The sequence below is a fragment of the Pelecanus crispus genome, chromosome 12, assembly GCF_030463565.1.
Source record: "Pelecanus crispus isolate bPelCri1 chromosome 12, bPelCri1.pri, whole genome shotgun sequence".
Lineage (NCBI taxonomy): Eukaryota > Metazoa > Chordata > Aves > Pelecaniformes > Pelecanidae > Pelecanus > Pelecanus crispus.
Genome location: NC_134654.1, coordinates 17,427,546 through 17,442,396, shown reverse-complemented (window position 1 = coordinate 17,442,396; position 14,851 = coordinate 17,427,546). Strand labels below are relative to the sequence as shown.

The following is a 14,851-nucleotide window of genomic DNA, read 5'->3' as shown; positions in this document are numbered from 1 at the left end:
TGCATGGTATGGCTCTAACCATCGCAAGAGCCCTGTTTTACAGGGTCATCGCAGTGGTTTCACGTTTAAAGATGCCAGTCATTTAATTCCTGACTGTTTTGTACCATTTTTAATTTTTAAAAAGAAGGAAAAAAAAATGCATGCTGCTTTTGAGCTGGAGTTTCTCATACTTAAGTCTGTGTAAAGATGATTTATGGTGCTAGTAGGGGCTCCACTGGAAATGCAAGATCTATTATGAAGTGGATTGAACGGCCCATGCTGAAATGTTTATTGCCGTCTTCAAAATAGAATACATCAGGGTTGATGGTGCCCGTCCAGGAAAGAGAGAGAGTAGAGTGGAGTGGGGCTAGTGGGGTATTTTTAGTATTCCAATAAAAGACAAGGCTTTTAAAGGAAATCACTTATTGCCATTTTGCAATCAAGAATGCAGGAGTGTTCCAGGGACTGCAAGAAATATGCTTCAAGAATGTCAGAGCCATAAGGAACTAATCATTAAATATTCTCTCATTTCCACCCCCGTTTCTTGCTCTGAGGAAGCCATTTAGAAGCTTTGCAATTTGTATGTAAATCTCAACCCTCCTGACCACGCGGTCAAGTATCCAAGTGACTTAGGAGCCAGCATCCCATTTTCAAAAGTTCTTAAAATTCCTATGCAAGCAGGGCACTTTTTAAAATAGAAGACACATGGACCAGACTTCAAGAACACTTAATCTGACCTTAAATGACTTGCTATGAACCCTATATGGGTTTTTTTTTCCTGCTGTAAGTTTTTCTCCTTGATCAATGTCTTGCTAGTGAAGTTCTTCCTGTGGGTTCAGATAGACCAGTAAAACTGTAGTTTTGTTACTGCAGCTTATTCCACTCGTTTGACTGAGCTGTGATTATTTTTATTTCATTTTTTTCATGTGTAACTCTAGTTGTTGATGCTTTAAACATTTCAGAAGCATTCTGGCACTGTAATATATCCATCTAACTAGGGAGTGAATAATCCCAGCGTTTGTTTGAGTGAAAAACAAAGGAAGAGGCAAAAGATAATACTTTCTCAAGTGATTTAAGAGCCTAATGGGACAATTTACTGATGCATCTAAGGGGAGCTAGTGGTTACCTGCTCCCTCTCCCCATGTTCCCATCTTTTTCCTTGTACTGGCACTGGTGTCCTGGTGAGGCAGTTCAGGGAGCTATAATGGTAGAAAACTGACCCTACCAAAAACAAAGACAGGGGTTTCAGGCTGATGGCAGATGGATGCAGGCAGATGTCCCCTTCTGTGCCAGGCCAGCAGAGCTATCCTTTCATTTTTTTTTTTTTTTCCCCATTTGTTTTTACTGGAGAAAGTAGTGGAGGAACAATAGTCCCCTGCTGAGATCATCTGTCATGTCTTCTGCCTTTTCCCCGCTTGCTGCAGGTAGTGGCTCCGGGGTAAGCTGCTGCCTGGCAGACCCTTTCTTTCAGGAAAGCCATTTTGAGTTTGCCAGCTGGGCTGCAGCTTCTGCATCCCTCACTAGAGTACGGGCTGGTGGGTGAAGCTGAGCTGCAGGAGGTGCATGGATGTATGTGTGTGAGGAGGAACACCAGCCGTCAGGGCACTGTGGGAGACAGCGAACGCCCCATCTCTGGGATTTAACTCACCTTAGTCCCTGGTTGGTGCCTCTCCTTGCAGCCTGTGCTGCATCTGGGTGCTAAATCTCTGAAGTTTCTAATGCAGTGAGAAGTCTCTTTAGTGACCTGTGCTGCTGAAGGAACACCTGATGGTAGGTAACCTTTGGATTTTCTAAGATCATTGCCTTCTTGCAAGGAAAACTTCACGTGGCTCTCCTTCACGCCCTTTAGCTCCCGGCTGTTCTCTCTACCACGGTTCACGAAGCTGTGGTCCATGCCAAACGCTTCTGCTCTTCATTGGTCATCTCCCTCAATGGCGTGGGGAGGATAACTTCTGGTAAGCCTGGAGATGGGGATGTCCCAGTTAAATCTGCGCTTTCTCACCCTTTCCTCCTGGTTTTTGCTGAGCTTATGCCACAAGAAAAGGGTTCAGGTGACACCTGTGGCTTGGTTGGGCTCACTTGGGTGAACCTCAGCTGAAAGACAGGGATTTGTACAACTTCTGTGATCCTGTTTGGGCTTGTTCTGTTTCCTTTCTTCTGGGAAACCTTTAGTGCACATTGAGGTTTTTGAAACTTTCACAAGTCCCGTTCCAAGTTGTAACACAGTTGTTCAGAAATGCAGCACATTGCTTGACTGATCTTGTTTCTTGGCGTCGCTTATGTAAGGGAAAGGATGCTAGAGAGTCTGGAGAAGGGAAAATTGGAAAGTGTGCGTGCTTATTTAATAAAAAAAAAGAAAAGGGAAGAAAAATAAGCCACATGCAAAAAAAATCCAGTAACCATGTCTGCCGATGACCTTTGGGGTTGGAAATAGTTTGATAATAGCAGTGTGGGGACAAGCAAGGAAAGTCTGTGAAGTCACTCTAGCAAGAACAAAAGGAAAAAACATGAGAATATTTCCAGTTTCTGGCTCGCTGGGAGCTGGGTCATCTCCTGCACAACTCTGGACCTCTGCGCCTGGTGCTGCCCCAGCACACCCATCAGAAAAGGGCATCAGACAGGTGATGCCAGGTTTGACTCAAAGTAAAATAGATGGTATGTGGGAAAACACCAAAAGAGACTCTTGGGGAGACTTAAGGTCTTAAATTGTCAGCTTTGGCTGGGCTTGGGTGCAGATCCTGCACAAATTTACCCCAAAAGACAGCTTGTGCTCCGGGGGGGGGCTTTCTTTTGGCCTGCCTTTAGTATTGTTAACGAAGTTGGAGAGAAATTGCTGCAGAATTAATATTGCTCCTTAAATGCACCTGATCTTCTATATAGCAGCAAGTAGAAAGGGTCCAGTTAATGTTGCGGTTTTTTGGGTAAGAAGTAACTTGGGTAAGCTGTTGCCTCTTATATCTGCTCTTCGTGCAATGATGAGTCCAGTAAATGATTTTATTATTGAGCATTTTTGCAGAAAGGTATTATTCAGGTATGTGTATGAATTGCTTTAAAGCTCTTTGGTTCAGTAATTCTGTCTCAGAGGTACATCGAACCATTTCTCCTAGGTTGTCCTCTGTGAGCTACCTTCTGCTATTTAAAGTAGATACAAATTTAGCTCAAAGTGTTCCCTTTCCCGCAGACTTCTCTGAAAGTTAAAGCCTGTGACAGTTTAGTTCTTGCTGTGCTCTCAACTTGTCTTCAAATCCAAACAAATGTCTTGTCTGTCTCTGAGCTTCACTTCTGGTGGCTCAGAAGGTAAAATGTACTTATATTTCTTGATTTCCTTAGGAAACCTTTCTGTCTTTCAACTGCCCTTCTAGTCTGGTTCTTAGCTCAATGCAACAGGTTAATGAATTGTGTAGACTTATAGGTGTACAGTCAAATGTATATTTGTATGGCATCTTAAACTGTTGGATTGAAACCTTCTGCCAAAAGTAGGCGATTACTTTCACACAGACCAGCTAAGCATCGGAGATGTTGGAACGTGAGCAGTGGTTGAAGGCTGCAACCAAATTCATTTGAGCAGTTCCTCTGATATAGTAGTTCATGTGAGGTTGGGTTTGTACAGCGTGTATCACTTCTTGAAAGAATATGGGATTTCTTTGCAATTGTGCTTGGAAGTAGTTCAATATACTATCTGGTGTGCATTTATAATTTGAAAAATAGATTAAAAAAGAAGCAAATTGAAGTATAACAATAATGGATTAAGAGAAACACTTATCTCACTTCCTTTCGGAGGGCTGCACATTGTGGTTTGGGACCCAAACGCTCAGGATTATTCGATCGCTGAAGCAATAAATGTTTTGGATGTAAACTCACTCCATGCTGCTTCTGGGACTGAATCTGACATTTATTTTCCGATAGTGGTGGTTTTTATATTGCTATTATTTAGCCACACTTTGTTTGCCAACAGGTCCTGCTGTCAGTAACGTATGGTATCTTCACACCCTGATGAAAGGCTTGTGTTAACAACAAACTCATCTGTGTGCCCAAGAGGGAAGCATAGCTCCAACCCAATATGACAAAAAAAATGCAGAAATGCTATTTTTTAATATGTGAAATAATGTTGACTGAGTTACCTTTGACTCAGATAACTCATTTCTTCAGGTTAATCTAGTGTTGCATGAATAGCTCCAAATGTGGAATAACTCATAAAATAGTTTTTTCATCTTACATAGGAATGACCTAGGTTTTTCTTTCTTCCAAATAAGGAATTAATAATGCAATAGTTGTTGTTTCCAGAGAGCTCAGCTTTTCTGAGAAGTGTCTCCTCTTCTTTTTCCCCCTGCCCCCCCTCCTCTAGACCCAATGAAACACATGGATGTTTGGAACCTTTAATAACTGTTTGCAGAGCCTGTTCTTGATTTCTTTGAGAATTGCCCATGAGTTTGATGTCAGAGTTGAGAGGTACAATTGTAGTGTTAAATTTCTCAAGTCAGACCAGTTGAAAAGGAAGGTCAAAAGCAATAACGTCCAGGTTCCTCTGGGCGGGTGGGGGTGTAGGATAATGTGCGATCGCAGCGTTTTACACAGACGTATCACCCAAGAAAAAGTTTGGCTGTCACAAAACTAATAAAGAACAAGCCTCTGGAGAGATGGTTTCAATGATGCAGGTGTAGGAATCGGGGAATGTATTTACATACAAGCCAGCTTAATAGTGTGGGATTTATGCTAAAGTGGTTCTTAATGCAATACAAATTGAATACCCCGTCTTGCTCAAAACGAGGAAAATGTTAGAAGGAAAGATTTTTTTTATAGCTTTTGGGGGAGAAAGTGTTTGGCTTTTTTTAGGGAACGTAAAGGACAGCAAGATGGATTTCTTCGGGTGCTTGCCATGTTAAACTAGTGCTTTAGGTATGTGCGCTGGATTTGGAGCCAGCCTTCCAAGTTGGTTCTCTGTTGCCTTGAAAATCAAGGTTTTGAACAGATTTGGGCAGGGTTTCTGCCATATATCTGGCCACACGGACTTAAAATTAACTTACTGAAAAAGCAGATAAAGTTTGGGTTTCGGTTTTGTTGTTGTTTTTTTTTTTTTTTTCAACTGTGACGTTAAAAAGAAGTCCTTAAAGAAAGCAGCTATGACTCTACAGTCTCTTGTTGAAACTCCCTGTCTTTTCCCTGCTTCTCTTCTACCCTATAAAACAACTATTATGTGTTTATAAGTTAGCGCTCCGTGTCACTTATAAAAGAAGACTTATTCATAAACTTCTGGATAGACAGTTCTGTGGGAATATAACTTTCTTGGCATAAAGCAAGCCACTTTTTCCAGATAATGTAATGCTATACCAGGCCTTTTAAAGTCATAGCATGCTATTTATTATTATTTTATAATCTATAAAAGACACCAGTGCTGAGCCTTCAGCGTTATTGAGAATGACATTGCACCCCCATCAGCAGAAAAGATAAGGAAAACCCCAAGCAGAATTCCCATTCCCAGAAATAGTTGCCAGCAAGGTGTTGAGGGATGCTCGGGGCTTTTTCCAGGGATGCTTTCCCTGTGCCTCCTCTCTGCACATAGCAAGCACCAGGGCAGATCACAAATAGGCACGTCTCAGTTTTCTGGGTGGGATTGGCCAGCTGCAAGTTAGAAGTTCTTGAAACAGACTTGGATGTAACATTTCAGCTTTTGAAGTCAGGGCAGACGATTTGGGGACGGACAACACACACATGCCTTAGAATTTTTTTTTTAAATGGGCTGAAATCAGTATTTACTCCACCATCCAGAAAAGAGCAAGCAGCTAATGCGTGGCTGTGTTTGCTTTCTGAATATGCTCAATATTTGGAAAGAGCACTGAGCCCACAAACATGCAGCTCACCCAAAAGACAGCTGCTTCCCAAATCTCCAGGTTTCCAGCTGACGTGGATTTGGGGATGACAGATGGGGATCGCATTGGTCAAGTCCATGTCCAAAAGTCTGTTGCTGCTCCCTGGTTGGGAGGGACTGCCCTGCTGCCAGAGCAGTCTGCTTCAAACATGAAAGAGAAATGGTAGTTATGCACTCCTGTGAAAAGGAGATGTCAGCCCTTAGCATATGCTCATATTTACTTATCCCATTTATAAGGACCATCCAATACTCTGTGCACTAATTACAGCAGCAGGGACTGGAAGAGATTTCCTTGCTCATTGAGTCCAGACCTCAGCTATCACAGGAAAATTCCCTCTGCCCTTGCTTTCATAAACCATCCTAGTATGCTTTGAAAGCATTTAGGGTGTTCTCCCTAGTGACTGGGTATTTCCAGTGGCAGCTCAAGTTGGGAAGATGCTCAGAGAGACAGCAGCGGGTGAATATCTTTATGTGGATATCTTGGGTCCATTACTGACAGGCTTGGGGTTAAACAAAGAGTAGTAGAGTGGACCTGGTGTTCAGCTGGAAGATGCGTCCGAGGCAGAAGGACAGAACAGCATTGCCACTGGGAACCTTTAATGTGACTTGCGAAGCCCTGGGTGCATCAGCCGCTACCTGGTACTTTCCCATCCCTACCTTCAGCTGGATGGGGGTGCTGGGGTGAGTGTAGGCATTGCTCTTGAATTTTGGGGTTGTGGCTGGAGCATATTGGTGATGACCTACCTGCTGCGCTAGCCTAGGATGCTGGACAGCTGTATGAAGCAATGTCAAGTGCCTGCTCCTTGTGTATAGGAGTGCCTGGCTGCCAGGGCGCTAAAAGAGAAGAGCTGAAGCGTTGCTGGCATTACTTGCACCATTGAACAAAGGTATCCTCAGCCCCTGGAATATACCTTGCCAGTGTGCATGATAAAAGTGAAACCAGTATCTTGTTTCTGGAGCAGCAGATGCCAAAGAGGAAGGTGCAACTGTCTCCTCCGCAGGGGCTGCCAGTGTGAAGTTGTAACATGAGACACCTTGTAGAAACCTGCGTTCTCTAATTGATAACACATTAAATCTCAATGGCCAGTGCTCTGTGGCCACGGAGCAATTTTAATGGTAAATCAATAGTCTGATAGAAGCAGACCAGAAATCTTTTGACAGTTATTCAAGAGGGACTTGTCAAAACACGATGTATTTATGACCAAGTTCCTGCCTGCCTATTCAAAGGCACTTGAACCCCTGCCAGATCCTAAACATGCTCAGATTCCCAGGAGTTATATTCAGCACAATAAGTGGATATTTCACAGTAAATATTGCCTTGTCAGAAAGCTGGCATAAGCACCCAGTTGACAAGCAACAATTGGCTGCTTTGTATGGGTGCTGCAAGGGCTCGTCTCTCCACCGACGGCAGCGCTTGCGAGGAGAAATTTCTGCCGGGCTCCAGCCGTCGTTAGCATGAGGAATTAAAAATGCTTTAAAGAAAACTGCAGATTGTTGAGTCTCAGCGGCCTCCATCTGAACAGTCAGCAGAAGGAATTGGAAAGTCTCAATGATTAATCACAAACACAAAAGCCGGCTGCTGGCTGTCAGTAGGTATCCGCTCTTCTCCGAGGAAACCAATTCATCAGCATTATTCATAAGTTATTTGAGGCAAATAGGCTTATTTAGTACATGGCACCCTGTGCTTGCGTGAAGTTACAAACCAGAAATGTTAATTATTCTCTGTCCTCTTGCAGCTCTGCTGCCTGCCCAGGATTTCGGCAGCATGGTGTAGGCTGTAACATGCATGCAGCGCCTGTAGCGTGGGCTCCCTACTGAGAGGAGAGGGATGCTCTTGAGGGCAGGGATGTGCTGTGTCCCGCGTTTGCATGGTGCTCAGCGTGCTGCAGCTCCAAGCCACGTCTGGGGTCTCTGCAATGGGAAAATAGCAAAGGTTGGGATGAAGAGAGGGAAATGATATGATTTATGGGACTTGTCATTTGTGTAACTGGTGTTTGTCCTTGCTGAGGAGGGCTGGCAGTGCACCAGAGAGCATGGGCTTTAAGTGTGGTCTTACTTCTAATGAGAACTTACACCCTCAAGTTACACAGTCCCAACCAGGCACGGGTAGTTACTTTCTGGCTGGGTAGACACAAGAGGATATAGTCCTCAGCCATCACCTGTATTTACACAGATCACTAACCCCGTGGAAACTGAGGTGCAAACTGGGGGTAGAAAATCATATTCTAGATGCCCAAACCCCTTCAGGCAGATCCAGACCCACAGGAATTATTTGCATTTCCATGCGAATCCCAGCTGGGAAATTGTTTGTGTAGGAGTAAATTGTGTACAGTGGGAAGGGTGTCCGTGATGAACCCCAAAGCAGTGACCCTCAAAGCTGATAAATCCTGAGGAGAGGGAATAGATTTGGGACTTGGAGAAGGGCTGCCCCAGGTCACCCCAGGAAGAGGGGGTATGGTGTGAACCCCAGATCTTCTGGTCTCACAGCTGGACAGATAGCAGGTGAGACAGACTAAAGAGTGATCTTAACCTAGACTTAAATTACATATATTGTAACCTTTTCTTTCCATCTTATACCTGAAAATTTGATCTTAACTTTTTTTTGGAAAAGGATTTGCTAGGTTTGGAGTAGGCTGGAGTCCCTGGCTGCCCAGGGACCAGGGGGTTGGGATTGGGGTGACGAGCAGAGGCACAGCTGGTCTCGGCAGTGAGATTAAAACCCAGCAAAGCAGTGTGAGTGCCAGTGCTCCTGGGAGTGGCCGGGACACCCCATGTCCTGCCAGCATGCCGTGCCCTGAAACTCAGCATAAGCTGCGGACGTGCCCTCTGTATTTCTGCACTGCTCTTCTGAGCTGGAACAGCAGCACCGTCTCAAAGTCTCTAGCAGGTGGAGCTTCAAGAGCATTGCGCTTTCTCCAACCTGCCTTAATTAATTGCTCTGTAATTGCACATAGACTTCTGCTTGCACTTCCCCCCTTTCCCTGAGAAATGCATTTCAAATCTGTATTCCTGTCACTGTTTCCTTTGCTTTCTGATCCTGTTTACTTTGTTAGTGGCTTTGATTCCTGAACTTCTCTTTGAGTTCTTGTCAAGGGGAATATTTATATTTCATAGGACTTGAGCAAAAAAAGGCAAAGCAGGCAGGGAACCTAGAATGCATAATTACTGTCAGATCCTGTCCGCAGTTTTTGTTAGGAAAGCATGTTGTACTCTGTGAAACACCCAGGTTTAAAAGCTTCAGATCCTTCTAATCTGCTGTTCTGTAGTATAGCGGGGAAAAAATGTGCATAACATCTGGTCTCTATCATGCAAGAGGTACTTTGAAATTTGTGTGCTATTGCCGATTTATATCATCCTATTCTTTTTGTGCATATCGCACGGATCAGATAAGCCTTTAATACTGGCAGATTGCTGATTTATATTGCACTGACACGTGTCATCTCTCCTTCTCCGTCTCTCACATGGGGAGTAAGTACTTGACCAGCGCTTTTTGGAAACAAAAGCGGCTCCAGGTTTTTAATACCAGTCTCTTTCCAGGAATAAAATGAAGTTTACTTCGTTTTGCTGTCCTGCTCTTGCTGCCCTGAACATCCTCTTAAGTTTCCTATTCATTCTGCTATTGCCCATTAGCAACTTTATTAGTCCCCCACCTTCCCCTGTTCCTGCTGTGTAATAATTCTGGGTTTATGTGAAGTTTTTCTTGGGAGTTGTCAGAGAATAATTACGCCCCATTAACTCCACTTTGTATCATTACTAATTCACACCTATAGAGTATTTTCCAAGCAACTGATCTCGGTTGTCTCTTAATTGCTGAAGTCCATAAACTCTATTACACTGAAACTGTGCTAAGGATTTGCACCCTCTAAAACTTTTCCCTCCAGTGCAAAACATAACAGAGAATCTGAATGCGGCAGCTTTATCAGATCTTATTTATTCCCCATTTAAGCAAATTATTTGCTTCTGGCTCTGTTGAAGGCTACAAAATATATATCAAGATGTAAAAAGCAAGAGACTAGAAGCACAGTAAAAGTATAGATTGTGTTCCCAATGGATTAATCTAAGTTTGTGTTGCTGGGTGATGTTGAGTGGTTGGCTGAGGTTGAAAACTGAACGATATCCCTCTCTCACCTGTTCTGGTGGGTCGGAGCAAGTAGCCTGTGTATGGCCCGAGATCCAGCTGTGTCAAGTATGCTCGGACTTGCATTGATAGACGCTCACCCAGGGTGAGTATCTGGAGTTAGGCTAGGTGCTGCAGGAGCCCAGCGGCAGGATGGGATGCGTCCCAAAGGACTTCACCTGCGAGGGAGCTGGCGCTGGGGAGTGATGGTGGGAGAAACCCGGTTTCCCGGGTGCCCCCGGCACAGAGCCTGGCTGCCCCGTGCCTGCCGGGGCTGGGTGCAAGCACAGCAGTCGTTAGCCGAAAAGGCAGCATTGTGCAGCACGATCCTGGTGGCTTCTGGAGTGAGCACCAAACCCAAGCCTTTGCTGGGGTTGCAAAGAGAGTGGCAGGAACGGACAGATGTGGTTTTACCAGTTTATTCCATTTAACGTGATTAATAAGCAGTTTCATCCAGGTTTATCCTGAAGCTTAGTGTGCTCTAAAAAAATCACCCCAAAATCATCCTAACCCAAAGGATGCAGTCAGAATACACTGTTTAGCTAAAGCACTTGCCCTTGCCTAGTCAAAGTGCTTGTCCCCAACATCCCACCTCAGTGCCGAGTCCTGCCGCAATCCTTGGGCATCCCAGGTAGAGCATACGGAGTTGCTGCCGTCTCTGTTTGCAGTCAGCTGTTTCTGCAAGGACGAGAAAGGCTCAATATCCAAGACCTGCTTGAACCAGTGCAGTGAAGCACTGCTCAAGCTCACTTCAGATAACAAATGGTTTCAACTGAGCATAAAAGAAAAAAGTACTGTTAGTGGCAACTCTTATTTCCCTGGAAAAAAATCCTGGACCCCTGGCAGAGAAACAGTTTCTGCACAGAAAACATGACACTATTTACAAAAAGCGATGTCTAATATCCTTTTCCAGCTTGGAAAGAGGAGTTTATTTTAATACATCCTTTTTTAATTGCCATGAGCTGGACTTGTAAATATTGTAAGTGGTTGAGTAATAGTCATCTGTGAGCAGACCAAATGAAGGGACATTTTTTCCGCTCTTGGAGCCCTAACATATTGCCACAGCTCTGACAGGGGGATAGCGTGGAGCAGATACTAAACGAAAACAAAACCTCCTAATTAAAAGATCGTTTAACCCCAGAGGATGCCTGTGTGTGTGATGCCAGTGCCCGAAGCGTGCAGTGGTCCAGCGAGCAGTGTGAGGAGTTCACGTGTTGGGGCTGCTTAGGGAGGCGATGGAGTGGACTGCAGGGATCCAGTTAATTTTCAGTAAAACATTTCTTTCTCTCCTCTAAGAAAGAGGAGAGGAAGGGGAGAGTTTTCCCTAAGAAAGGGGAAACTAAGGAGAATTAGTTTTCTCTAGCAGGCATCTGACAGCTGTGTCACCTTATTGCTATTGTTTAGTTGAAAGAGAAAATCTGCTTTGCTGGTTTTCTGGATCAGTCTTCAAAACGATCCATAACTTAAATTTTTTTAACACCATCCTTCTGCAGAGCAGCATGGTGTGCCTGAACTAAAAAATAGTCGTAAAGTTTTGTAAGATCATGTTAGTCATTAACTTCTGCATATCAACCGGTACGGTTTTGGGGCAGGATGGAGCACATGGAGCCCGTGTGCTGCACAGTTAGGCAGAGCACTGTCAGACTCTCTTTAATGCTGGTTGATCTTCATTTTCCTAAGTCGGGTATGTACCCAAAAGCCCTGCTTTTGCTCTGCAAATAGTTTTGTCTGAAAGCAGGAGTAGTTTGTATTGGAAACAATTTCCTGATATAATTTGGATTTCCTTCTGAATAATCCTTTGCCCCAGTGGGATGGTACAGAGGGATTCTAGAAAAGCTTAACTGGCCTTGCCATGAGTTAAACATATCCCTTAATCTTTGCAAGGCAGATGTTTAAGTAGGAAGATATCCTGCAGGCACCGTTTAAAAAAATTAATTTGAAGGGTCAGGAAGAGAAAGAACTCCTCTACCAATGTGGGGTTTGAGTTCACGACGCTCTTCAGGTCATTGGCGTGCAGGGATCTGGTGAGGGGCTTGCATAGCTGAGCATGGGGGAAAATCAGTCTCAGCTGCGAGGAGGGGCAGGACTCAGAGGAAGAATTTAATTGCAAAAGACCAATTGTTAAAGGTGAAGGCAGCAACCTTAACGTCGTTTCATCTTTTCTAGGAATGCTGGTGGTGATTGTGTTGCTGCTGATTGCGATTGCTGTGGTTGCTGTCTGGCCGACAAAGTAATGCGGATATGGGCCCCATCGGAGCTGCTGCTTGACAGCTGAGCATGGAGGACCGCAGAGAAGAGACCAACTTTGTGCAAAGACTTTGTGTTTTAAATAAACTCAACAGTATGAGAATGAAGCTGTGTCCGACAGACATCCGTTCTTCCTTCGGTGCACAGCTGAAGAGCACTGCGTGATATGGAGGGTTTGAACTTGAAAAGGACTCTCTTCCCACCTTCATTTGGCATTTGGGAGGCTGCAGCTGGCTGTACAATAGATGCACTTCTCAGTGCATCTGTGTCTGAGCACATGCTGGTGTCAAAATGCTGCCCGCCTGGCCCACTGCCACTTCTGATGAGTGGTCAGTTGTCCCAAGGGCTTTAAAATACTAAAGTAAAGGTGTGGTTTGGGAGTACAGCAGTGGCGCTCCTTTGCTTTCTGATACCTTCCTTCGGAATGAAAATTCTTATTTGTTTCACGGAATAAATATTTTTGGGGAATGACTGCATCTGGATTCTCGCAGGATGCGAAGTGAGAGCACATGGAGCCCTGTGGGGAGGCGCAGGACCCCCATGAGCTGTACAGAAACAGGGGTGAGTGAGTCAGTCCTTGGCCCTAGGGGGAGAGTTATCGGTGTCGATCTCCAAGGATAGAAATGTAAACAGCAGCGGGTCTTGAACCAGGTGCATAGGAGTGGAAAGCCTTGCCCAACATGTGCTCATAAGGAAGGCGTGCTCTCCACATGTTCTGCTGTGCTCTGCCAGGCTGACCACAGGAGATGCACTGGCATTAATGTACTAATCTCGGCGATTGAGGTCTGCCTCTTTCTTTTATAACTTTTCACACGCTGTTAAAACTGGGAGGAAGGAGTACCTATTTAAAAACTAATGAAAAAGAAGTATTGAATGTTCGCTTCTGGCCAAGAAAATCATTATTTTGTTATACGTGCCAGTTTGATTTCAGAATTGATAGAGCAAGCAATAAATATTGAATAAAAGCTGATCCATTTATATACAACTTATCTGCCCGGGTTTTTATTGTTTCCTACCATCTCGTGTTCCACTTGAATGATTCTCCAACACTTCCATTTCCTGAGAGCTGATTTGGAGAAGGAAAAAAGCAATTTCTGTCAGACTTCGTGTGTATCATGACATAGCTTTCCTGGCGGATCCATAACACTTGCCAGCCCTGGGCTGGTCCTCACCTTCACTGGTGGAATATCTCCTTTCACAGCTCCCAACAGGCTCTTGGCACTCGTTTCCCTCTACCTGCTCTCCACCCACACAGCTGGGGTGGTGGCACATCTAGCAGGTCTAACACTGGTTGGGGAGGTGGGAAACCAGGGTGTCCTGGTGCTGCATCCCCTCTTGAGTGACACAAAGCCATTTTGCTCTTCTGGGCTCCATTTCCCCATCTATCAGATGGGTCTTGGGCACTGGCCCCTTCGTTAAGTGCTTGGCGATCTGCAGATCAGAGTGCAAAGTTGCTCTTCTCATTACAGCATGCAGGTGTTGACTGGAGCTGAGGCTTTGACTGAGTCGCTCCAGGATCTGAGGAGGAAAGACAGAGCTGGCTATGAAGGGAGAAAATGGGGTTTTGCAGGAAACAGAGGCAGGGAACTGTTGAGTACCCCAACAGGTACGTACCTCTCATTGATAGACAGGTACTGTTCCCTGGAGATGAAGAGCACCATTGCCCTGCCTGCCTGCTGCTGGGAAGGGCGGAGAGGGTAGGTGGAGAGAGGAGCTTGGTGGAGAAAAAGCTCAGTAGATACAGCTGTGCCACATGGCGCAGCGCATTGGGCTTCAAGGGGCTCTGTGCTGGTGCCCAACCCATCTTTTGATGCTCAGCACTGAAGGTCAGAGCTGGAGGGGAGACCAGCTCTGGAGGAATTCAAAATATTGGGACAAAGCAGATGGTGCTCCACTGGCTTCGGCATCCTTGTCTGGTGTTAACAGTCAAAGGTGGGAGATCCAGGTTTGGACTTGGTGATAGGTAGCTAGATACCACGTTCTGTCTGTGAAGCAAATGAAATGATGCCCGTGGCCGGGAGGGAGCAGAATCTTCCACACATCTCCATGTGCTTTGCTAGAGAAAATCCTTTCTGAAGCCTTTAAAAGACCAGTCTAGGTTGTGTCTGCTTGCTTGCTTTTCCTTGGAGAGACGCTTCATCTTAGAACCTTCAAAGGAGGGGAGGGAAAAAAAAAATAGTTTTATGTTTTCATGATTTTCAAAAAGACACAACAGGTTTTTGATTAGTTTATTGCTTGATCTCAGATTAGAAACGGAGCTTTAAGCAAGGCTGCTCCAGCTGGAAACAAATAAAGGGCAGCTTTGGAGACGTGTTCAAAATTCTGCATTCCTGCAGTTCGTGTGTGGAGGAACCAACACTGGAAACTCTCCTGGAGTTGTTTCTCAGCAGCAGCTTGTGCCTGAGCCCTGCAGTGGGATTTCGTTCATGGCTCCGGTGCAGCCCGCTGGATGTTTGGTGGCAGCAGGGGAATAACATGCGGTTTATTGAGATGAGACTACAGACTTGGGTTTCTAATTAAAACTGTCATTTATGGAGGGAATCAAGGTTTTGTTTGAATTCCCAGGATGTGCAGGATGGATGTGTAATTCATCCTGATCAATGTGTTGTGGTGACTTTGTTCTGATAGAGGCTTTAAAAAGA

At 44.9% G+C, this 14,851-nt stretch overlaps 1 protein-coding gene across 1 annotated transcript in view; it reads left to right on the top strand.

Annotated features, from left to right (window-relative positions):
• STX8 (syntaxin 8) overlaps positions 1 to 13,173 on the top strand; it is a 108,032-nt gene extending 94,859 nt beyond the window's left edge. The window contains exon 8 of the mRNA XM_075719929.1: positions 12,129 to 13,173. Coding sequence (XP_075576044.1) covers positions 12,129 to 12,196 — 68 coding nt within the window. The 3' untranslated portion in view covers positions 12,197 to 13,173. The remainder of the gene's footprint in view (positions 1 to 12,128) is intronic.
• Positions 13,174 to 14,851: the final 1,678 nt, after the last annotated feature.